At 44.3% G+C, this 25,483-nt stretch overlaps 3 protein-coding genes across 3 annotated transcripts; 2 read left to right on the forward strand and 1 right to left on the reverse strand.

The window, feature by feature from the left end:
- Positions 1 to 3,489: 3,489 nt before the first annotated feature.
- Positions 3,490 to 24,009, forward strand: LOC121598678 (probable ATP-dependent RNA helicase DHX35). Its single transcript, XM_041925869.1, has 4 exons — positions 3,490 to 4,570; positions 8,612 to 8,829; positions 20,528 to 21,311; positions 22,877 to 24,009. The coding sequence occupies exons 1-4, from the start codon at positions 4,534 to 4,536 to the stop codon at positions 23,902 to 23,904; spliced, it is 2,067 nt and encodes a 688-aa protein (XP_041781803.1). The 5' UTR covers positions 3,490 to 4,533; the 3' UTR covers positions 23,905 to 24,009.
- On the forward strand, positions 15,816 to 18,839 carry LOC121598679 (ceramide phosphoethanolamine synthase). The gene has a single exon (XM_041925870.1). The coding sequence runs from the start codon at positions 16,378 to 16,380 to the stop codon at positions 17,548 to 17,550; it is 1,173 nt and encodes a 390-aa protein (XP_041781804.1). The 5' UTR covers positions 15,816 to 16,377; the 3' UTR covers positions 17,551 to 18,839.
- On the reverse strand, positions 23,951 to 25,017 carry LOC121598680 (cytosolic Fe-S cluster assembly factor NUBP2 homolog). Its single transcript, XM_041925871.1, has 2 exons — positions 24,723 to 25,017; positions 23,951 to 24,641 (listed from the first exon to the last, which is right to left on the reverse strand). The coding sequence occupies exons 1-2, from the start codon at positions 24,831 to 24,833 to the stop codon at positions 23,973 to 23,975; spliced, it is 780 nt and encodes a 259-aa protein (XP_041781805.1). The 5' UTR covers positions 24,834 to 25,017; the 3' UTR covers positions 23,951 to 23,972.
- Positions 25,018 to 25,483: the final 466 nt, after the last annotated feature.

Here is a 25,483-nt window from a genome sequence, read left to right on the forward strand (position 1 = left end):
GTAACTGTACCAGTTTTCGGCAGTGTACCTATTTTCGGCAGGATAGCTAAAAACGTGAAATTCTGCACAAATGTGGTAAAAAATTTCACAAAACACAATTTTGTAGTGAAAGTGTAATTATTTGATATTCACATACAGGCGGTCCCCGAGATACACGGTTAATGGGGACCGAAAACGGCCGCAAAATACCGCGTATCTCGAATTTCCGCGTAAGTCGAATCTCGTGATATCCAGCCAAAATATCACTAATTTAAGTGCAATTTTGCAAGTTAGGGGTGGTTTTAGACACCAAATTAATTATTTGATATGTTTTTACTGAATTGAACAGTTTTAAACCTTTTGCAAGGGTATTTTACATTCAATCAATACGGAAACTATTTTGCATTTGCTAATTTATGTGTCAAATCAGTACAATTTGCTCAAAGAACTGTCAAATTTGGAAAACCGCGTATCTCCGAATCCGCGTATAAGAGGTACCGTGTATCTCGGGGACCGCCTGTACGAAGTTTCACACCATTTCATTACGTATTTTTCAAAATATCAAATAAATTGTGTTTTTTTTTCGGCAGCTTTGCTGTCAGCCAATGGTTCGGCAGGTTTTGTGATTAAGAGAATCAGAACAGTAAAACAATGAAAAAGTGGTGTATATTAAAGATTTTATGCTAATTTAATTTATTCTAACTTGTTCGGAATTTTAAAATCACGATAAACAGGTTATTTTTCACTTTAAATGCTGCCGAAAATACCCAAATAGCCAGAATTGCTTAAGCAGCTCATTTTGGCACGCTAAAGATCGCTGCTCTAATTCGCCTTTTGCAGTAGATAAACAGCATCAAAGTTCTATGTGGGTCTTTAAAACAGCGCCTAAGCAGCTTCCTTATGCCACGATTCCAGGGATTATTTTTCTTTGTGTTTTATTTTCAAGCAAGCGTCATCGATGAAATAAACAACAAGATTTGTTTCGTTTGAACACATATGTATATTTTTAAAACTTTTGTATTGATGAATTACACAAAATTTTTCACAATTTACTGATAATTCACAATCACTTCACTCAATATTCCTTCTTTAATTAACTTATCTAACTTGTACAGCAGCAATGAGATGATTGCCGGCGTCTCTCTTTGACACTTTGACAAGATCCACCTTGTACCGATGCCATGCATTAAAAAGCTATAAAGTTCCACCAAGTTCGATACACACTCTTAACAAGCCTTAAAGTTCTATCATGAACCCTACACATAGTGCTAATCAGCCGCAAAGTTCCAAAGAGTACCATGTGCCTGTTAAAAAGCTCCATAGTTCCGCAAAGTACCGTCTATCTCTTAATCAGCCACAAAGTACGACATCGGAACGATTTTTCGTTAAACAGCCCTAAATCAGCTATAAAGTACGAGCTGGCTATTTGGGTAGGTACACAGTAAATGTTCATTTTTGACAGCTCAATGTTGTGGGCTCCTGCCGAAACTCGGAACAATAACACACCTTGGATTTGGCTGAATATTTCTTTAAAAATTGATCAGAACACTACAATGCGTATATCGACACATAATATGACCTTTCTTGTACCAAATATCACCAATTTTACGACAAACAATTCACTAACTTAAGAGAAAAATAAATATTTGTAAGCCAATTCACACCGCACGCTATAACCATCAAACTGTCAATGGCTGCTCTGTTTAAACGTCGCATCAAAATGGCTGTCAAAACGGGCCAAAATAAGCAACATAAAATTATTAATTAAAGTGCTTTTTAACATCAGTATTAGGAAATTAAGAGTGTAAAATTGCTTTAAACATTTTTTTGTACATATTTACATAGAAAATAACATTTTCTGACGCGTATTCGCGCTGCCAAAAATAGGAACACAACCTGCCGAAAATAGGAACAAACTGCCGAAAATAGGAGCAAAAGCACCCAAGCGCCACAGATTAAGCTTAAACGACTGGAAAATTGAATATTCATAGAAAAAAAATGAAAGCTCCACAGCTTCATTGGTTTGATCAATAGATGGCGTCATCATTATATTGCTATCCTTTTCTTGCAATGTGTTTCGACAAGTTGCATTTTATTATGACCTATCCCAAATAGCCAGAATTGCTTAAGCAGCTCATTTTGGCACGCTAAAGATCGCTGCTCTAATTCGCCTTTTGCAGTAGATAAACAGCATCAAAGTTCTATGTGGGTCTTTCAAACAGCGCCTAAGCAGCTTCCTTATGCCACGATGCCAGGTATTATTTTTCTTTGTGTTTTATTTTCAAGCAAGCGTCATCGATAAAATAAACAACAAGATTTGTTTCGTTTAAACACATATGTATATTTTTAAATCCTTTGTATTGATGAATTACACAAAATTTTACACAATTTACTGATAATTCACAATCACTTCACTCAATATTCATTCTTCAATTAACGTATCTAACTTGTGCAGCAGCAATGAGATTATTGGCGGCGTACGTCTTTGACACTTTGACAAGAACCACCTTGTACCGATGTCATGCTTTAAAAAGCTATAAAGTTCCACCAAGTTCGGTACCCTTTCTTAACAAGCCTTCAAGTTCCACCATGAACCCTACACATAGTGCTAATCAGCCGCAAAGTTGCAAAGAGTACCATGTGCCTGTTAAAAAGCTCCATAGTTCGGCAAAGTACCGCTTCATCTCTTAATCAGCCCCAAAGTACGACATCGGAACGATTTTTCGTTAATCAGCCCTAAATCAGCTATAAAGTACGAGCTGGCTATTTGGGATATAGCCTTCTAACTTTCTGAGCAAAAATCTATATAAATGGTCGTGTGGTTAGATACGTGGGTATCAACACCAATGACCATTGCTCAAATCTCACTTGCTTCAGTGCTGGTGGTTTCCGTTGGAGTTTAGTATTTAAACAATCGTATCGCCGTTCTAGTTCTAGCGATGCATAACTTCAATGCGAAACCATACAACAGTACAGAGGAAATGAGAAAGCTCTCCTCCAAGCGATGAAGCTCAACTGGTTGGGGTATCCCACCAACAGATAGCGCCACCAGCTTTTTTGCTATTTTTAGAATGCATGAGTCGTTTGGCGTCTGCTAAACGAAGTCTTTCTATATTCCGTTTAGGTAGAGAACTTGAGTCGTTTAGAAGCCGTTTAGTGGTCGTTTAGTGGATTTGTGGCACTTGGGCAATGATTGCATTTTTACGAATATTTATGAAAAAGGGCTTTGAACCGGCAAATAAAAAATAGTGTAACATATTATGATAGTTTATCAACCAGAATAACATCACTTTCATGAAAAATCATAAAAAATGTTTATTTGTGAGCAGTTTTTGTGAAACTGCTGCACTAGCGTGCCGAAAACTGGTACAGTTACCCTATGGACGAAACGTTTGATGTGAAGTAGGAGAGGGGGACGGCTAGAGAAAATGAGCGAGATGCTGCTATTTTGAACGTCAAAATCCCTCGCCGTGTTGTACGGGACTGTCATCCGGCGTGAAGTAGGGGTTTTCTTTTTTTTTTCTCCTGCCTTCAGTTCGCGTTTGTAGTTAGTTGGTGCGCGTTGCACGGCTTTGCAAATATTTCGTGCAGATATTTCGGAAAGGGGAATAAAATTGCAATCTCGTGCCGCCGCGTCCCGCGCGTATCTCGTTATCGCCATAATATATTTGTTTCTTCTGGCCGGATACGGTATATGCACACCCCGCAATTTCGAGTGAGAAGTGAAAAGTGCAATTGTTTAACCTCAACCACTGGTGGTGGTGTGGTGGTGCTGCTGCTCTTGTTGTTGTTGTTGTTGTTTCCCTTTGCCGTTGAAAAGTGTACACACAAACATGCCTTTACACGCCACCCCGACGCCATCAGGTGTGTTTTGAAGTCGCTGTGAGGCTGATCCGCCGAAGGAACAACGGCGTAACACAGTCGTTGCGTGAATTTTCGCAAACGCACTCAACTGCAACACACCAGCGGGCTTCCATTGCCCGTCTGCTTCGCTGGAGCTGCTTTATACCAGCACCGCCGCTCGTAAAGTACCGCGTTCCTCCCTACGCAGCTCGTTAGAGAAGGGAAGAAGCGAACGAACGAACGCCGTGAAGAAAATCCCGTTGACCTACAAAAAGAACGGAACGAATGTCTTGGCCGGTCTCCGTTTCACCTTGAGAGCAACTGAACCATTCTTCGTCCCGTACTGTGCGCGTATGTTGGTGTGTGTGTGTGTATGTTTAACCAAGTGCAATTCGTGCCGTATTTTATGCGAACCGCGAAACATTGCTGGCGCGTGACATCATCGAACAGCGCTGGTGATTCGACGCGAAAATAAACATTCGTTAAGTTACCATCCATCCCCCTCCTGCGAAGTTATAAGTGCGTCCATGTTCCAAGGGGCCAAAACTCCAATCATCAACGACTGTAATGAAAAGTAGCGTTAACGCTTCGCCCACCAATCGAGGAAGCTTCTAGGGTGCTATAGCAACCAGCCAACGAAAACAACAGTTCCCGGATCTTCCCGGACCCAGCAAATACGCGCACACCGTGAGCAACTCCCTTTGGCAGATTATGAGTGCGAGCCGATTTCCAAAGTTCCTTAAACCGGGTAAGCATCTTCAGCCGTTTTGGTTATTTGCATCATATGGTAATAATTAGCGAACCACCTTCTCCACATACAGCAAGCACACAGTCACACACACACGCACACTCTTGGCATCTCATTCACACGTACACGCGGGAAAAGCTAATTGAGTTTGCATGCTTAAGGGAGAAGCAATTTTCCACCACCATCACCGCAACGCCGCCAACAGACGGGGGTAACCGATTTTCACCGAGCTGGGTTCGACGTGCGACGCCGAAGGGTTTGCGCCGACGATCGAACGATCTTGGCCCGCTTTGATTACAATAACCTTTGTTGAATCGTTCGTAATCGAAGCTAAAGACTATTTGCTGCATTGGCCAGATTGTTTGTGCTTTGCAGCAGATGTGTGAAAACGTTTATGATGGGAAAATGATTATAAATGATGTTTAAAATTTAGGTTTTTTCTAGTTCCCATGCGATACAGGTCTTGGTTTTAGTTCATTTTCTGATAACTGTTCTTAGCTTATAGTTGTATTCTTGTATTCTGTCTCATGTTAATGCTTGGTTTAAGTCGTTCTGTTGCAGTCTCATGCCTCTCTGCTTCTAATCCCTGTTCTGGTATCTTTTCCATTATTTGCCTCTATTCTGGATATTTGTGTCAGTTCCACTCCTATTATAAACCCACATTCGATGTCTTAGTCTCGGATATCTCGGTATTGGTCTTGAATTGGGTTAAGGTTCTTCTTCTTCTATTTGGCGTAACGTCCTACGCGGACATGCCGGCCTATACAGACTTTCGAGACTGTACCACGGGCCCGCCACAGCATCGATGCCAGCCTTTACAGGCTTATTCAGTTCCACGCAGCGGTATTGGGGCGGTTCTGTGATACAGTCGTGAACACGACAGATTTAACAGCATGCTCATCATGGGTCAAAGCAACATATTTATTTATTTAGTTTAATTAATTTGAACGCCATGGAGGTTTTACAAATATTAAAAGTAATGCCTAGAACCTAACCTTTCCTAGTTCTAATTATTGAAGAGTAATTGTAATAACAAAAATTGCCTTATTTAGGAAGCGGATAAAGCTAGAAAAGGAAGGTTAAGAACACGTAAAGTTGAAATGGTCGGAATCAGTATTAAACTCTCGGAGTAAACTGCAAGGGATTATTATTACAGTACAAGCTTCGTCGAGTGACGATGGCTAATAGAGCACGAGGACGGATATATCTAGAAGGAACGTAGAAATTAAATGAATGGGAAAGAACGTCAGGAACATCGATAGTGCTAAGGATCAAACCAATAGTGAAGGGAGCCTAAGCAAAATGCCGTCTCTTTTCTAAAGAGTCAATTCCCAAAAGTTGACAACGGACTGCCTACAGGGGCAAAAGAGAAAAAGAATATTTTGCGCCGAGTAGTGGCTCTAAGGAAGAGTTTCTGCACTCTTTCAAGCCGAGTAATGCCTCTAATACTGGTAGGTCCCCAAATTATGTTAGCATATTCTAATAGAGATCGCAACCAGAGCAACATACAGAATTCAAAGGCACTGAGGATCAATGAAGTCAACCGTTGTGCGAATTATTAGGCCGGGAATTTGGCTGGCTCTGCTAATGACGTTATCAATATGGACAGAAAATGTCGCCCTGTCGTCAAGCAGTACGAATTACATTAACACGATTTATTAGTTAGTGTTGGGTAAATATGATTCAGATTCATGAATCTAAATGAATCTTTGAAATGATTCAATGATTCTGAATCTCGATTTCAAATATTCATGAATCTTAAAGAATCATCTAACTCAAAGATTGATGAACCTCCAAAGATTCATGAATCTCGAAAGATTCATGAATCTTTAGGGATTCATGACTTTCCATGGATTCATAGAGCTTGAGCTTCTTAGAGTAATTCTTTTCTTGGAGTAACAACCTACATGATCTTGTCAGCCTATACAGGCATTCGAGATTTCTTGGCAAGTTCCACGCAGCCGGATAGTCTAATTGCTACGGGGAGACGGTCCATGCGAGGCTTGAACCCACGACAGCCATGTTGTTAGGCGGGATCGCGCAAATTCAATGTTTTAATAAATCCATGAATCCCTGGATTTTAATAAATTTGTGAATCTTATAGATTCATTAATATTTGAAGATGCATAGTTCTTTCAATCCTTGGTGAAGATCCTTAGAGTTTCATTAATCTTTGAAGATTTATGAATCTTTACAGATTCATACATCTTTGAAGAGTCGATTCGAGATTCGAATTACTCATCACTGAAGATTCAAAAAGCTAACCGGATTTCCGCAAGGTGGGGAACGTTTGGAACACTGGCTGGAATATCGACCGGACCTGCGGAATAGTAGAGTTTGCCGAGATCATCTTCAACTAGCATTACATCGCTGGTACGGAAATTAGGAAAGATAACGTTTTCTGGAGTACAATTTAAGCACTGAGACACAGTATTTATATCGTTAGGATGTATGTACTTGCTCCAGCATGACCATGCATGTCGTTGTGCTATAGAATGACTGGCCATTTATGGTGCTGACCTTTGACCCCAGATAGGCGAAATTTTGGAGGCTAAGATAAGATTCAGATTTGTGACATTGAATCAGTCCTTGGAATGATTCAACGAATCTTAAATAAATAATACTCAGCAATTTTTTAAGATTCATTCATCAATCGTTTAAAAAATTCCTCATGGTTTTTATTCGCCCCGAAGCTTCCAAGGTCCTAGGACGCGAGACTTCCCTTATCGATTCGAACATCTATTGTATTGCTGACTTTAGAGCAATCTTTTCAATAGTTGAGACGTTCATAAATTGATTCTCCCCAAAGCAGAGTACATCGAATCACCAAGTAAAGGGCCGCTCAAAGGTCGCTGACTTCTGTCACCACCACCTGCCCGTGAAATACTAAGATGCGGCGCCATGGTACGATGAACGACTCACGTGCAAGACGTGCCGACACCTCCGGGAAGCTACCAATTCCGGAACAGAAACGTGCGATCGTGCGTTTATGGTGCGGAATGTTAATGAGTCCTCCGCGACGTAGACAGTAACAGTTGATCGATTTGAACAACATAGCTTTTCCATTGTGGACCATTAGAAGGGAACATTGTGTAACCCGTTCTGTCATCCACGGTTATCTCTCTCTCTCTCTCTCTCTCTAGCCTCGGACGTGTATGGCGTGGGGTTGATGAGTGTGCACAAATGAACGCGCGAGTGAAACACCTCCAACTCCCCGCTGATAAGCGCAAAAGCGTACGAAGGCTAAATTCCACGCGTCATCCTAACAATCGATTAATCTCCCTCCACGAGACAGAGAGAGGAAAAGAGGGCACCCGCCAACAGGTGCTTTTCATCGGCTTTGACTTATCAAAGTTTAAACACGAATTGTAAGGACAATGGCGACAACCCCTTTGGAAGATGATTACGACGGGCGCAAGGCGCGGCAGCACATCGGCGTGCCCGGCCGGTCCAAGTACAGTACGTGGCACTGTCAAAAACCCCCGCGCGGCAAACACACGATACGAGTGTATTGGCCAATCTCAGCCACCATCCAACACCATCACCATCACCTTTATCATTGTTATCAGTGTAACGAAGTAGAGACGAGCACAAGCAAGTGTGTGTGTATGCGTGTTGCGCCCGTCCAGTCACGGATCGCTATTTTTGTGGCGGCAGGTCACATTCTCCACCATCGGCGTGTAGTATTGGTGCGGCAGAAGTACGCCCGACCAAAGCCTCCCCACTACGCGAACTGGACCCGCGCGCGCGAAGTGGTAATTGAATTAGTTTCGCGCATTTGCACGTTCCGATCGGGACGCTCGGACGCTTTTGGAGAACGGAATTTGTGCCCGCACGTCACACACCACCACCACAGGGGACACAGATTGCAATCCGCTTCCGCTGCTCCATCCGCGTTCTGTTCGGTTTGCTTTGCTACCACTTTGCAACACTTTTGGTTGATGTAATGTTTACACATGTTTACATGGCGGTGATTTAACACACGATTATTCTAATTGTTTTTTCTGCTTCTCCTCTCTTCCATGCTTTCCTGCCGGACAGATGACGAATCGTTTGCCTCGGAACGGGACGCGGCACCAGCGGATGATCACGTAACGTCGTTCGTCTTCAACGCCCACCAGTCGCTGAATCTTGCGGCGCAGCGCGAACGGCTCCCGATACGCCAGTACCGTGACCAGATTCTGTACTGTCTCGAGCATTACCAAACGCTCGTGCTGGTCGGTGAAACCGGATCCGGCAAAAGCACACAAGTACCGCAGGTAAGTGAGCAGGCGTGGTGCAGCTGGCGTGTTTTGCAGCAAACCATCGAACGCCAATGGTGGAGAAAGAAATAGAAACAAAACCAATCGGCTTCAAGTGTCCCTTGGACGGTTAGGTAAATCGAACGATGTTTCCGGTGCGGTCCCGTCCCGTTGATAGCGACATGAATCACCGGCAGACGAATAGCATTATCATGTGCAATATAGCGCGCTTTTTGTTCTTTAAACGAGCGCCGGTTTCTCGTCGTCTCGTCTTATCATCGCTCAGTTCTTTCTTTCTCTCCCTCTCTCTGTCTTTGGATGCCAGTGCCATGCGATCGTGTAATGAACCGGTCACACACTCGAAGTGGAAATAGATCTTTCTTATGGTTTGCGGCGTTGTTGCGGCAGCAGAGACGTACTTCAGCGATGAGAACCTAACCCTGGGGTCAGAATGTTTAACGGCCACGATGATTTGTGCAAACTCACGTTGGAAACCGATCCAGTTGGCGGTGATAATTCGCTTGGTTGCTCACTGCTTGGTTTCGCGCGTAGAAACAATCACAATGCAAGCTTCTCCTTTCCTGTGTGGAAGTCAGTGATATCTCGTGCTCGTTGCTTCGATTTGAGCGTCGGTTTACGCATACGTTTAGCTAGGGATTTGCATTTAGAAATGATCGAATCTCTTCTTTGGTTTAAATTATGGCACACACACGCGCAGTGTGCGCGGGCAAAATCTCTCACGTGTGCAGGCCGGACGGGCTTTGTTGATTACGTTTGCGTGCGTTTGGCGTATTTGTTCGTTACGGGGTAAATTGGGTAGTTAACAGCGAGATGGTGTAGTCATATAATTGTTTATTATGTGTGTTTTTTAAGCCGTGCATCATTATGAACCTGGCTTGTTATCATGTGCTTCGGCTATTTGAAGCGATTATAGCGGATGTGTTCATGTAATTTTTCCTAATTTCGTGTATAGGGTTTAGTACTCTTAATGTTATTTACCCTCTACCCGAAAACGAAGGGTATGAAAGGCTCTTAGAATCTGTTTAATGAATTTTCTTAATTTTAGGAATTACAATGTTGGTATTAGTGATGGAAAAAATGATGTTTTGGTCGGAATCGATTCCGACTAGCTTCGATTTTTTTATGGGATCGATTCCGGATAGTAGGTCCGGAATCGGTTTCCGGAATCGCCTTCGGAATTGGCTCCGGAATTGGTTGCGGAATCGACTATGGTATTGAAATCGGCCCCGGAATCGGAATTGGCTTCGAAATCAGATTTGACTTCTAAACGGAGTCAGTTTCAGCATCTCCAGAAAAATACGCGTTTGGGTCCAATGATGCTACGTATTGATAGCCACAAAAGAATCAGTAAACTTTCTGTAAACTTTCAAATTCTCTTGGAGATTCCTGGACTGATTTCCGGACCCATTCCGGATCTAAATCCATTTCTTTAATTGGCTCCAGGAATCAACTCCGGAATCGGTTCCGAAGTCAACTCCGGAATCGGCTCTGGAATCGGAATTGATTCCGAACACGGAATCGAAATCGGGTAGGTCCGATTCCGAACTCCCACCACTAGTGAAGAGCTCTGTGTTTATGGATTTTATTATTGTTAGGAATTACAATGTTGGAATCGCTGATCTGGGTCTGGGTTACTTTCCAGTGGTTGCTTGGATGCGTTTTGTTTAACTTACCTCCATACAATAGCAACTGGTTTGGTTATGAAAAACCCAACACGGATTGTTTAGAGAAGCAAGGAAAGAACAAACAAATCTCACGCAGAATTAAATATTTGAACGCTTTTGTGTGGTTTTTTGAAAATGATCCATGTATCGGTCTAATTTTTGGCCGAAGCGTAGCCAAAGAATGTCATCTACAACGTGTTAGGAACGGTTACCAATAAGTGATCCAAGGAACTGTCCTAAAAATCCTTCTTTAAGGGATTCCAGATGCGCTGTCAAGACTTGTTAATTACCACACAGCCATATAGTCAATCACTGCTTAGGGCGGCGGTCCATACAAAGCATGCTGTTAAGTGTTCGAGTTGCCGATAATAACGCAGGACCCCAATGCAAAAATCCTGCAAGCGATCAGTTCCAGGAGCAGTATAAGCTGGTATGAGTTCAGAATCAGCCGGTATGCGAGCAGTTCCAGGACCGGTATAGGGTACCGATCGGCAAAATGCGGCTCGAGAGCCGCATGCAGCTCTTTGATATTGAGATGGCGACGCTTAACAGTTAATATATTTTGTAAAACTTTCACACATTATTGCTCTTGGTTAAACGATTTGGCTCTTCACGTGAAACTCTACGAACATGTTTGTAGAATTTGGCTCTTTTGTTCGTAAAGTCGGTCGGCCGCTGGTATAAAGTGTCAAGACTAAATTCAGGTCCAGTATGGGATTGGGATCGGTGGGATCTGGTGTACCACGGCCGATTTGGTGTAGTTTTGGGTTAACTGATTCAAATTCATGAATCTTTGAATGAATTCAATGAATCCGAATCTCGGCTGAAAATTTTCATGAAACTCAAAGATTCATGAAACTCAAAAGATTCGAGAGACGAATGCAGTCGTCAGATTCAAAGTCTCTATAAACAAATAAACCAACCAACCAACCAATCTCAAAAGATTCATGAATCTCAAATGACTCACGAATCTCGAAAAGTTCATGAATCTCATAAGGTTCATATATCTCGAAAGATTTACGAATCTCGAGGGATTCATAAATTTCCAAAGATTCATATAGCTCGAGCTTCTTATTATTCTTCTTGGTTTAACAACCTATGTGGTCATACCAGCCTATACAGACTTTCGAGACTTCTTGGAATGTGCAATACTGCCGGATAGTTTGTTCTGCTACAGAGAGACGCTCCATTCAAGGCGAATAAATCGAGTAAATTCAATATTTTTAAAATCATACATCCCTAAAGATTTATGAATCACTTGGAAGATTCATGAATTTTAATACATACATACATAAATACATAAATCTTGAAAGATTCATGAGTCTTACGAGAATCATAAATATTTTGAAATTCTCGAATCTTACGAGATTCACGATTCTCTAGAGATTCACGAATCTTTGGAGATCCAATCCGAATCATTCATTCCTTAAAATTCGTATGAGCTCTGAATGAGTTTTATATGAGTCGGTATAAGTTCTTCTAATGTTAATGTGGAGTTAAAAGTCACGAGGAATTTGCATTTATATCCAAGTTTTTAATACCCCTGAAATTATAGTGCAAAACCCTGTAACCGAGCCAAATTCACCAGTGTTTAAAAATATCTGAGATGATGTACCAGCTGTGGACAAGTGTGGAAGCGATAACAAGGCATCAATTTTTTTGTGGTGTTGTGGATTAATCCATTAGCTATAGATTAATACAGTAAAGTGCATTTTTTGGCAGTAAGATCATAAAAGAAACGCACGCGGAATGTGGAATCTATAGATTTGATCGACCCTTCTACTCTAAGGATAATCCATTTTTCAAGCAAGCGTCTCCCCGTAGTCGCCCAAAATATCTCGGCGCAATTTCGGACGCACACTCAGCATGTCACAGTAACGGCAAAACAAACAAAATCGACCCGATGGTTCTCTGGCCCCGCGAGCAAAAGGCGCACACGTGGCACGATACACTAAATCATTCATCCTATCTATCCTAACGATAGGTATGCATCTAACATCGTAAAAATGGACTATACTAATGAGCCGAACGCCTGATGTGTCCTGTACACTATTTTTAGCTCAACCCCCATCGTCAGTCAGCCATGTCAAGCCCACTGTGTTTGATCGCTCCTGTTTGTGTGGCACCACCAAATGATGTTGTGCCGGCTTCTAACGTAATTGTGACACGTTAGGAAGCGAATGTCACCCAGGTACAGGAGAGATGGTGCGTTTTTGGCTTGTCCCTCTCTCACTCTTGGCCGTATCGTATCGAAACGATCTAAACTATTTATGGCGGGACTATCAACAGTTTATGACGCCCCCAGATCGTCCGTCCCGTACCCGTGTATTAACCGGACACGATACATTTCGAAGCCACGCCAAGCTAAACACTCACAGCCAAGCCATTCCGGAGGTCGGAATTTTCATGTGCAATATTTATGAAATCGAAATCGGAAGGATATTTCCGGGCTTTCCTTTGAAATGCGGACGGTGTCATCGTACCCAGCCGGAATATCTTCACAGACACACACGCTCGGGACTATGAAATGGACCCAAACATATTGAACCCACCGCCCTTGCGAGCCTTGCGTGTGTGCTTGTTTCTTTGTTTTTGCTCTAATTTCATATGCATGCGAAGAATAGTGCAGAAAACAAAGCCGCGGACACATGACGTCGTTCGAACACCACCGGCGTAGGAAAACTGAGCTCATGTTGATTTGGTTTAACACGTCGAGGCCTTTTTGTAGTGCCCTAAAAAACAAGGGGTTACGGGTTTAGAGAAGATACCTTCTCCCCAGTAGTGACAGCGCATTGCGTTTTCTACACCGTCTTCTTCTTCTTCGTCGTTCCTCGGAGTTTGAACGCACAAAGTGTTTTGTGCCTCGTTGTGGCGTGGTCGAAGCATGATAGTCGTCGCTTTTGCCAATCTCTAGTACTCACCGACCGATACGCTTGTTTGCGCACGAAAGTTTTTCGTGCCTGCAGCGAAAAGGACGGGTTTGCGGGCAAAATCAGTGAAAGTGGGCGCTGCTGCTACTGTTTGCTTATCGTGGCCGTTTGGTTTCTGTGATATTGCGGGAAATTTTAACAGTGAAAAGTGTTCGTAAAAGCTCAATTTCTAAAATAGGTAGCTAATTATTAAAAAAATAGGTAATTTTAGTGCGTTTTTTTAGTGTAACGGCATTAAAAACCCTTTTAATCGTGATTAGTAACATCCTTCGCTTGCATGTTAATCCTCCCATTCCCTACGCTACAAAAGCATCCACCGTTTTTCTGCTCTGTTAAGCGATTTGTATTCCATTTTAGCTTTTGCGGCTCGAAAATCGTCCCCTCAGTACCCTTGCCCTCCCCGGACCGCAATTCCAAATCCAAGCAAATCCGTTCGCTCGCCATCCATAAGTTTCTCCCCACCTTTTGTGCATTATTCAAATCACTCATTCCTCCATCTCCACCCACAACGGGGACAACGATGAATGGATGGACACGGAAAACGAACGAACGAACGAATAGAAGAAAGGGGACATACAAACGCGCGTAACATGAAAAGCACCAACTCACCCACTCACAAGTTCTATTTTATGTTTTGTCCTACATCCGGGTTTCCTTGGCTTTGCCACTAGAGGTAAATCCCTATTCCCTATTTAACCCTTCCCCCCCCCCTTCCCGGAACCGTTCGATTTTCTAACACGACCACCAACGCTCTCGGTTCGGACCTATGGAAAGGATTGGCACTTTAGTGATATTACCTTGATAATGTGACATTTCCCGACCGCGCCCCGGGCCACAACACTCTTACAATTGTGTCACCGTGTTCTGTCCCTCGCCCTCGGAATTCCCCAAAACGTGCACGCTGGTCCTTTCCAACCACCACACAACAACGTTCGAGGCGATACGAAACCCCAACCAAACACACACACTCAGGCATACACACACACACGATGTCAAGGACTCGCGGGGTGGTGTATGGAGTAGTGGTGGAAGCTCGGAATCGGACCTGCTAGTTTCCGATTCCGTGTTCGGAATCAATTCCTGAGCCGATTCCTAAGGCTATTCCGTAATTGAATCAGGAGCCGATTCCGGAGTGGACTCCGGAGCGGAATCGGAATCGCGGAATCGACTCCGGAATCAGAATCGGGTCTGGAATTGGAATCGACATTGGAATCGCAATTTGTTGCGGTAACGGAATATGAATTGACTCCAGAATTGGAATTAGTTCCAGAATGAGAATCAGCTCTTGAATTGAAATAAGAAGTTTCAGAAGCGAAATCAGTCCGAGAATATCCATGAGAATGGATCGTTTACAAGTAAATTTAGACTCGGCTATCAATACGTAGTATCATTGGACTCAAACGCCTTTTCCGATTCCGAAACCGAATCCGATTCCGGAGCTGATTCCTATTCCAAAGCCGAATCCAATTCCGATTCTGGGGCCTATTCCGGTTCGGAATCCGGAGCCGATTTTGGAACTGATTCCGGAAGCGATTCCCGAAAACTTTGGAGCTAGCCGGAATCGATTCCGACGAAAACTTCGTATTACCCATCACTAGTATCAACTAGTATTTTTCCCTTCCAAAGGATCAACTCGCGGCGCGAATGACGCCATACTCTCATACTCCATACGGTCTCCATCGGTCGTGTCGTGTGTCCCGAGCAATGTCTCACTTATGCAAATTGCTGCACTCTTCCATCGTTTCGTGACTTTCAGTTTCAAATGGACCCGGTGGGGTTGGGGAGTCCGTCTCCGTGAATGGGGTATTGAACGATGAATTATAGATTGGTGCAGCCCACTTCTTTTTGCTTTTGTGAAGGTACCACTTTACAGATTCTATCACCAGGGGTGGTGTAGGTATGCAATCCTTGCACAAAGCGCACAAATGGCGCTTCGGAATGAAGAAGAAAAAAGGATTGTCGTAATAAAATATGAAAACCGACACAGGACGGGTAAACAAGTTGTTCAATTTGTTGATATTGACGTGCTGATACACTGTACTTAAATTGATGCCTAGATCTTTATGAGTTTCCAATTCGCGATGGGGTTTTCCGTACTTAGGCACAAACTTTCCTTTAGAACGCGCATTGTTCCCTTTCAGCATTTCCCGTTTCTGTTTGCTCTGTTTTCCGCATTCAGCGCTTTAATATTCTTAACCCGTGTACATCCAATGCACATGCACACTAGTGGACACAGTCAGCAATATTTTTGCATCCTCTCGCTGTGCCGCGACCGCGTCATCAGCAAATGCGACAGCACTAGCACTACTACTACCACTGCTACTCGGTTTTGTTTCATCCCTTTCTTTTTGTTTCTCTTTCCGTTTCGTTTCAGTTCGTCGCTGTGCTGTAGAACTGCTGCGAACAGAACAGGCGCAACGAACGAACCCCCACGTCCCTTCCCTCCGCCACCCCGCCGTTTTATTGTGAGGCACATCGTGGGTGTGCCCGGATCGCGAAGGAAAGGACGCTAGCACCGAGGCGACCGAACGAACAAACGAACGGGAGCAAAACGAACGGTTCTTAGTAGTAGTCGTCGTCGTTGTCGTTGTGTTGGTCGTGGTAGTAGTGGTGTTTTAGTCATTGTCCACCTGTCAGCCAGGGACCACAGGGACCGTGTCAGAGTCGCGCTGGTCAGTTAGTCTTTTCTGGTCGATTGTCACACACACAATCCTTGAAGTCTGGGAAGTGTACCCAATAGTTGTTAAGTTAAGTTGTTGTTATCAACTCCATAGGGAAGTGGGAATATAATTGTAGGTTAACTAAAGAGAGAGAGATAAATAGGGAACGATAAGGTTAAACATAGTGAAATACATCTAGGAAAGGTTTTTTTTGTTTTAACGTATTGTTTGAAGGACCAAATAGTAATCCTATTTATAGTAGAACGGTACACAACACGCGTAAAAACAACCATGGTGGGTCCGAGTTCGCAGGTCAGCAAGATACTGCTGTCGCTGCTGTTTCTGCTCATCGCGTTCTTCGCCTGGATGGACGTGAACCTGTACATTCGCATCCAGGACTATCCGATCCGGGACACCGATCCGTTCCTGCTGGCCGCCAACAGCACACTGCTGAAGCCCGCCTCCGCCGGTAGCCACCCGAGCACGGTCACCTCACCCCTGCTTGCCGCGTCCTCCTCGATGCCGCTGCAACTGAACCGACACATCGTGCGGTACGAAGATGTGGCCTGGGTCAACTGTGACCTGAACCCGCTCTGTGACGTCACCGTCAAAGCGATGATGCTGGACCACACGAACCACTACCTGTTCGCACCGATCGCGACGATCGTCGACAATGTGGCCGGCTTTTCCCAGGGCGATCTGGTCACCCCGAACATGATCTCCTTTTTCCACGTGTTCGTCGCGATCGCGGCCGGCCGGATGATTGCGTCCGATTCGCTCGGCTACCGGCGGATCGGGGTGGTGCTGTTCCAGTTCCGCACCTTTCTGGACGATCTGGACGGGCATGTGGCGCGGGCGAAGAAGCACATCCGCGGCGAACGGTCGGACATTGGTTCGGCGGGCTACTACATCGACGGGATCTGCGACGGGCTCGGGTGCATTGCGCTGATGATTGGGGTGTTTGTGTTTCTGAAAAACAATCCACCCAGACGGGGGTACACCCAGCTGCAGTCGATCATACCGGTGTCGGAGTCGAAGTCCGGGTCCGAGTCGGGCGTCATTTACAAGGTCAAGGTAACGACGAAGAAGGTCGCCCGGAAGGTGCTGTGCTACACCGGCATGCTGGTGCTCAGCTCGACCGGCTGGAACCGGTACATCGCGATCTACCAGGATATGCTCGAGCGGGAGAACGTGACGCCGGCCCAGTACCTGCACCAGGAGTCGGTGTTCCGGTCGACCGGGTTCTTCGTGATTGCCTGGCTGTGGCGCATCTTTAACGTGCACGCGCTGCTCCACTTTCTGCTGCTGAGCGTGTTCTGTGATAAGCTGTGGGAGTACCTGCGCATGATCCAGTACGCCGGGTACGTGGCGCTGCTCGTGATCATCAGCTTCGCCGAGATGCATCTGCTCGGCGTGCAGACGTTCATCTACAAATCGCTCACGGTCAACAATACCTCGTTGTGATTGCGCTAAACATTGCGCAAAAAAGCGCCAGGGGGCTTGTTAACAATTAATGTTTTATTAACTTTTTTTTTATTTCAGTTTCATGATTTATTGTATTTTGTGTTTGTGTTCCCCACACACGTGTGTGCCCACGTGTATGTGTGTGTTTATGATTATATTATACAGGCGTGCGGTGTGTAAGTGTAAGACATTTGCACCCCAAACCCCCTCCCTTTTCCGTTACTGAATCATTACGAAAACCACGAAATTATTATCAACAAATGCTAAAACAATAAGCAGCCCTCCCTTCCTTATTAAGCCTTAAGAAGAAGCGTTTAAAGCAGGTGTGAATGGATTAAGTTGCGCGCTCGAACCTAGTAAGAGTATTGCAATTGCATTCGGACGGTTAGGACGTCCGTTATGTATGTGTGTGTGTGTTTTTGTTTTAGATGAGATCATTGTATATCTACATATTATGTATGTGCTGTATAGTGTGATACAAGCGCGAACCGGACGCGTCTTATATTTATCGTGAGAGATAAAGTGCGTCTGCAGAGCAATTTGTCGTAAAAAAAAATCAAAACCAGCCTTCATTACTATTAGTACGATCCTTTCTATCTATATATATATACTATACATTTCTACATGCGCGCGTGTGCGTGTTTATGCTGTATTTTAGTAATCTGTTTTCTAGTACATCAGTGTACAGTGTTGTAGTAGCAAGCACCAAGCCGCTCAGAAAGCATGCAGAGGGCGCTAGAGAGTTCTTTATTAATTGAAAAAAGCAACAAGAAACCAATTGTGTACAGTGATTAATGGCTAATATTTGTACTGATTTTTTAACACACCGGTGTGGAATAGTTTTATATTTCTAGGCAAGAGGTTATTTTCTCTCAAGTACCGCTACTACTATGGAAGTGTGTGTGTGTGTGTGTGCGTGTGTGTTTGTAAGAACATCCACTGATAAATTCTGTCAGCTGGGTCAGCGCGCTTACCCTTCTGGTCGCCTTGTTGTGTAATTTGTTAGCAGCTAAATAATGCAGTTCAGCGCCACACTCACTAATCACACTACTAGCAAATACACAGGCAAACGGGGGTGCGTTCATTAACGTGTTCTCTACTAATCAACAAGCGGTATAAATAAGTTTGCCCTCCTTATGTGCTGTCCCTCTCCTTTCCCCCCCCCCCGGAACCGGGGAGGATTTTTTGTGTCCTTTAGTCCTCGTTCGTCGGTCCATTTCCCTGGACAGCATAACAAATCGACGATGGGGCATACACGGCTTGTTCTTAACATTTAACCGTGACTTTAACAAAACAAAACAAAAACGGAGTGAGAGATGTGTCATTCTTGCCAGGAGAAAACAAGAAGAAGAAAAAACATTTAACGGACGTTGTAAAACAAAATATATTAGAGAGATATATATAAAGATCCGGGAGAGAGAGAAAGAGAGAGAGAGAGAGAGAGAGAGAGAGAGAAAGAGAGAAAGAGAGATGGGACAAAATGAATCGATAGAGAGATTGTGGATTATTTATAATGAGAAAGTATATATATATATAAAGAGGGAAAACAGAGAGAAAAAGATATCTTTGCGTTGTGACTGTTGTCGCAGAATTTGCAAACTATGTGAGGTGCGATTATCAAAAATCGAAAAAAAAAGAAATCACACACAAAAAATTAAATAGATTAAATAAAACTATTAAAAATGTCCAGCTGTTTGTAATAATTCTGTTGTATTATTGTTGCCTTTATTTTAAGGATTGGGAAATTAACTCCATGATCTACACAACACATCGATTCTTCTCCATGTCAAGAGAATGACAAACCGTACAATGTCTCTATTACAGGACTGAAATGTTTTCTTTTAGTTGTCGAAACATTTTTGGATGCTTACTGAATCTTTTGTAAATTTGTCTCACGATTCATTAACCTTTTTCTGTTTTTTTTTAATTCGTTCGTATATTATTTACAAATCTTTTCCCACTTGTCTTTGAATCGTTGACATTGTTTCAAAATTTTCGAATCAAATTATTAAAAATATGTTGGGAATCAGTCAATAAATTGTTATATGAGCACAAACATATTCGGGAACATACAAAACCCACACAACATACAAACGATTTTATATACAAACTATTGCTGTGATCCATTGATCTTTTATAAACATTCATACATAAGAATTTTCAGTAATGAGTTTTTCAAATCCTGAATGGAATCTCCAAAGATTCATGAATCTGTAAACATTGATGATCCTCTGAAGAGTCAAAAGTCATTAGAGAGAGTCGTGAATCTCTAGAGAGTTCATCTGTCTTCTGGTGATTCATGAATCATTAAAGAATCGTAAATCGTCGATAATTCATATGAATCGTCGAATTGTTAATTTTTTTATTTGATGATTTTTTAAATATTTATATGATTTCAATGGATCAGATCTGGGATTCAGATGCAAAGTATCATTCAGAATATTGATTGAAATTCATGAATCTGAATCAGTGTTGCCCATCTCTATTATAAACGTGTAACTCAATTTCAAAATTTGAATGGATCATATAAAAATTAAAATAAATAAATAAATAGAAATAACTATAAATAACCATAACAGTTTATTAAAATCTTAAAAAAAAATCATTTAAAAAATTCGATTTTTTCATATGAATTATCATAGATTTATATGAATCTTCGATGATTTATGATTCTCTAAAGGTTCACGAATCTCCAACGACGGATGAACCTCTAGAGATTCATGACTCTTCAGACATGTTTGAGTCTTCAGAGGATAATCAATCTTAAGAGATTCATGAATCTTTGATATCTTTTTAAGACTTCTTTTGATCCAAACGTTATTATTACAAATATGACCAAAAAACACAAATTTGGAATATAATCTATAAGCACTCCTCATCCTGCGATCGAATGATCTTTCAAATAACTAAAAATCAACGAATCAAAATATTGCTTAGGACCATACTTTCATATTTGGATCTTATTCTCTCTTTCCAGTACCTGTACGAGTTCGGATGGCACACCAAGGGCCTGATTGGCATTACCGAGCCGCGCCGCATCTCGGCGATCACGCTCGCCGACCGGGTCGCAACCGAGCGGGGCGAACTGTGCGGCGAAACGGTGGGCGTCTCGATCCGCTTCATCTCCAAGTGTGACCCGGCCCAGACCAAGATCAAGTACATGACCGAGGGCATCCTGCTGCGGGAGATGCTGGCCGATCCACTCCTCACCCAGTACGCCGTCATCATGGTGGACGAGGCGCACGAGCGCAACACACTCACCGATACAGCTCTGGGGTTGCTGAAGAAGATCGCCCGCAAACGACCAAACCTACGCATCATCATCTCGTCCGCCACGGTTGATGCGGAGTTGTTTCGGGATTTTTTCAACCTTAAGTCCAAGGGTGCAACTAAAGACACGGCAGTCATTCTGACGGTGGAGGGTCGGATGTATGCGCAGGAAATTTATTACCTACGCGATCCGTGCCCGGACTATGTGAAGGAGACGGTCAACACGGTGATGAAGATCCATCGGGCAGAAGGGAAGGGTGATGTGCTAGCGTTTCTTACCGGCCAGGAGGAGGTGCTACGAGCGGTCGATTTGTTGCGCGAGCATGTGGAGGCGAGCGGCAAGGAGGACATGCAGATATTGCCGATGTACGGGACGCTCTCGAATGCGGATCAGCTGAAGGTGTTCTTTACCGCGCCGAAGGGCGTCCGGAAGGTGGTGCTGGCGACGAACATTGCCGAAACGTCCGTCACAATTCCCGGCATTGTGTATGGTAAGAGTCGTTGGGACTAAGTTTCAAACAAATTCGCTGTTGTTTCATGGTGGCAGAAGAAGGTGCTAGAGAGGAGTAGGTATTGTATAGGTTCCTGTGCCGGGACAGGTTTGCGATCCTTTGCTTGGCTGATACAGGTACAGCTTATGGACCGGAATAAAAAAGGGAGTAGTCTAGGGCCGGTCTCGTAGTACAGTCGTCAACTCGTATGACTTAACAACATACCCGTCTTCTGTTCAAGCCCCGAATAGACCGTGTCCCCATACCGTAGGACTGACTATCCTGCTATGGTAAAAATAAGTCACTGAAAGCTAAGCTCACTTCACTAGTGGGTACAGGCAGGCCTTGACCGACAACGGTTGTTGTGCCAAAGAAGAAGAAGTCTCAGCAACGGTATGGGTTCGGGATTAGTTCCTGGAATGGTTTGGGTATGGTATCAGTTCCAGGGACTGAGTTGGTTCAGGAGAAGTTCAAAAACTGGTTTAGATTCAGAATAATTTCTAGGAGCGGTATGGATTAGGTATCATTTCCAGGATTGTTTAAGATCAGTTCCTGGACCTGTATGGGTTCGTGATTGTTTCCAGGACCAGTATGGATTCAGTATCAGTTCCAGATCCGGTATGGATCCGGTCCAATATCAGTTTAAGGATCGGTATCAATTCCAGGACCTGTATAGGGTCGAGATCGGTCCCAGGACCTATATACATTTTGGATAAGTTTCAGCACCTGTATGGGTTCGAGATTGGTTCCAAGACTAACATGGATTCGGGATTGGTTCCAGGAGTGGGGTATGGTTTCAGTATCAGTTTTGAGATCGGTATGGGTTCGTGTACAATTTCAGGACCTGTATGGATTCAGTATCATATCCAGAACCAGTAGAAGTCCAGTATCAGTTTTAGAATTGGCATGGATTCGTTATCAATTTCTGGACTTGTATGGGTTCGAGGACCTATATGGATTCGGAATCGATTCCAGGACTGGTATGGGTTCAGTATCAGTTTTAGGATCGGTATGGTTTCGTGATGATGGTTCCACCTGTATGGGCTCGCAATCGGTTTCAGGACCGGTATTGGTACTGTATCAGTTCCAGAACTAGTATGGGTACTGTATCAGTTCCATGACCAGTTTGGGTTCGAGATAAGCTCCAGGTCCTCAATGGGTTCGAGATCAGTTCTAAGACCTGTATGGATTTGGGATCAGATCCAGGACTGGTATGGGTTCAGTATCCGTTCCAGCATGAATATAGTTTCATTACCAGTTCCAGGATGGGTATGGATTCGCGATCAGTTCCAGGACCTGTATGAGTTTAGGATCTATTTCAAACCCATTATGGGTTCAGGGTCAGGCCCAGAATCGGTATGGGTTTACCAACAGTTTCACGTCGGGTAATGATTCAGAACCAAATTCTGAATTTCATCCAAGCATTCCTTGTGTGTAAGAGCCATTATTGCATTATCATTTTTAAAAAATCCGTTATCCCCCAAAATCGTATCGCCCAGCCCTTTAACCATGCTGACGTAAATTTTAATTCAAATATTAACCGTTCTTTTCCTCCCCTTTTCCAGTTATCGATTGCGGCTTTGTGAAGCTCAAATGGTACTCGGCGGACAGCACGACGGACAGTCTGGTGGTAGTACCAGTAAGTAAAGCGGCCGCCGAACAGCGTGCTGGCCGTGCCGGTCGTATCCGTAGCGGCAAAGTCTACCGACTCTACACGGAAGAAGCGTGGGAAAAGCTGCCCGAACACACACCGCCCGAAATGCGCCGATCGGACCTTTGCAGCACGGTACTGTTCCTGAAAGCGCTCGGCATCGATAACATCCTGCGCTTTACCTTTCCATCGCCACCGCCGGCCAAAAATCTGCTCGCCTGTCTCGAAACCCTTTACGCACTGGAAGCGCTCGATGCGGAGGGTCAGCTAACGTCCCCCGTTGGATATTTTCTGGCCGAAATGTCCATCCCACCGATGATGGCAAAGATGCTGTACAAAGCGGGCGAAATGGGCTGCTCGGAGGAGATTCTCATCATCATTGCCATGCTGCAGGTACAGTCCGTGTTCTCCAAACCGGCCGGCGGTCAGGCAGCGATCCGTGGGCGGATCGCAAAGCGCAACTTTGAGGTAGCGGAAGGTGATCTCATCACGCTGCTTAACGTGTACTGTGCGTTCGTGGAGTCGGGCCGAACGAAAGAGTTCTGTGGCCGCAACTTCCTCATTTACCGCAATTTAAAGCGTGCGCATGAAATTAAAACACAACTCGCGGGCATGCTGGAAAGGGAGTTAAATATTCCGCTCCTTTCCGCCGGTGGCAATGTGGAAACGATTTGTCGCTGCATTGTGGCTGGGTTTTTCCCGTACGCGGCCTATCTGCACCATTCGGGGGTGTATCGGACGGTGCGGGGCAACACGGAGCTAAGCATACACCCACTGTCCGCGCTGTACACCGAGCAGCAGCCCCAGTGGGTGGTGTTCTGTGAGCTGATTCACACGACCAAGCTGTTCATGAAGGATTTGACCGTGATTCAGCAACAGTGGCTACCGGAAATAGCGCCGCACTACTACCACAAGGTGACGGTGCGTGACCATCTGCTCTAGAAGTGTGAACGAGAAACGAAAAAATCTTTTTTTTAATACATACAAATACACTTTAACAACACTTCGTTTTATTGGCCAACCGTCGTAAGCGTTCGAACCAGTTCCCTCAACACTTCGCTCGTCGTACAGTCGGGCAGCTCCTTCACGCACGCTTTGCCCGTTCCCGCCAGCTCACCGACGCGCGGATCGATCGGCAGCGTGCCGAGATGGGGCACCTTGGCCAGCTCCGCCAGCGAATGTCCACCGCCGGACGAGAAAATGTTCGTACATTCCGAACAGTTCGGGCACACGAACCCGCTCATGTTCTCCACGATCCCCAGTATCGGAATGCCCGTCTTCTTGCAGAACGTCACCTCCTTCCGCACATCCTCCAGGGCCATTTCCTGCGGTGTCGTCACGATAATCGCACCCTCCGTGCCGATCGTCTTCAGACACTCCATCACGGTGATGTGCTCGTCGGACGTGCCGGGCGGTGTGTCGATGATCAGATAGTCCAGCTCGTCCCAGTTCACATCCTCCAGGAACTGCTTAATCATGGCGGTCTTTTTCGGCCCGCGCCAGATGACGGCATCGGAACGATTTTTCAGCAGAAAGCCGATCGACATCACGGCCAGCCGCTTTTCCGCGCTGGTGTACACCGGCACCCAGCCCTCGTCGCACTGGTGCACATCGCGATCCTCCAGTCCGAGCAGGTACGGTACGGAAGGACCGCAGAGGTCGATGTCGAGCAGGCCAACCTAAAATGGGAGGCGGGACATGCGTGTGTTAAGATTGGCATCAGCAAGCTGATAAGAAAAGATGGATTGTATGCACTTTACCTTGTGATCGGCTTCGGTCAGCGTTAGGGCGAGCTGTGTACTGACGGTAGATTTTCCTACCCCACCCTTACCGGAAAGCACAAGGATAATGTGTTTCACTTTGTCTAACATTTTGGCAAAGATTGTATCAATTTCACAGTGGAATGACTAAGTTCCTGGGGGAGAGCGGTGCGTGCGATGAAATTCAAAACAAAACAAACCAAAACCAGCTGACAGCAGCTGATTTGACAGCAACGAGAGAACGTGACGACCCAAGTGGCTTAATGCGTTCAAAACGGCTGTTATTTCAAGAGCAGCTAGGGTGCCTTCTACTATGATCTACATTAGGCGGCGCTCTAGCAGCAATCGAACACGACATCCGACACGAACAAATCCATATACAGGAATTATCCGCAGTACGCGATACTCGATATACGCGAATTCGCATTACGCGATTCCTCTAAATTTGACAGCTCCATGTGTTTTTTGCAAATATTTTAATTATTTGAAATATTTTATGTTCCTTTTGAATTTCCTTAATGTTCTTAATGCATTTTGCATTAAATTTGTGCAAAATATACCTGTTTTGTAACAAAAATCTTTAATGCAAAACTCTGTAGCGATATATTTCAATCCTCGAACCGGTAGTGTAAACTATTTTTCCATAGGAATCCGCTATACGCGAAAACTCGAGATACGCTATTGCGCTCGGTCCCGTACGATAGCGTATATCGGATAATGACTGTAATCATATGGAGGTGCACTGTCAGACACAAACAAAC

The sequence above is a fragment of the Anopheles merus genome, chromosome 3L (assembly GCF_017562075.2).
Source record: "Anopheles merus strain MAF chromosome 3L, AmerM5.1, whole genome shotgun sequence".
In the NCBI taxonomy this organism is placed as follows: Eukaryota; Metazoa; Arthropoda; class Insecta; order Diptera; family Culicidae; genus Anopheles; species Anopheles merus.

Coding starts and splice junctions, on each gene's coding strand:
- LOC121598678 (XM_041925869.1), top strand. CDS start 4,534: ATGAGTGCGAGCCGATTTCCAAAGTTCCTTAAACCGG. Junction 4,571..8,611: donor TCCAAAGTTCCTTAAACCGG/GTAAGCATCTTC, acceptor CCTGCCGGACAG/ATGACGAATCGTTTGCCTCG. Junction 21,312..22,876: donor AATTCCCGGCATTGTGTATG/GTAAGAGTCGTT, acceptor CCCCTTTTCCAG/TTATCGATTGCGGCTTTGTG.
- LOC121598679 (XM_041925870.1), top strand. CDS start 16,378: ATGGTGGGTCCGAGTTCGCAGGTCAGCAAGATACTGCTGTCGCTGCTG.
- LOC121598680 (XM_041925871.1), bottom strand. CDS start 24,833: ATGTTAGACAAAGTGAAACACATTATCCTTGTGCTTTCCGGTAAGGGT. Junction 24,642..24,722: donor TGACCGAAGCCGATCACAAG/GTAAAGTGCATA, acceptor CTCCCATTTTAG/GTTGGCCTGCTCGACATCGA.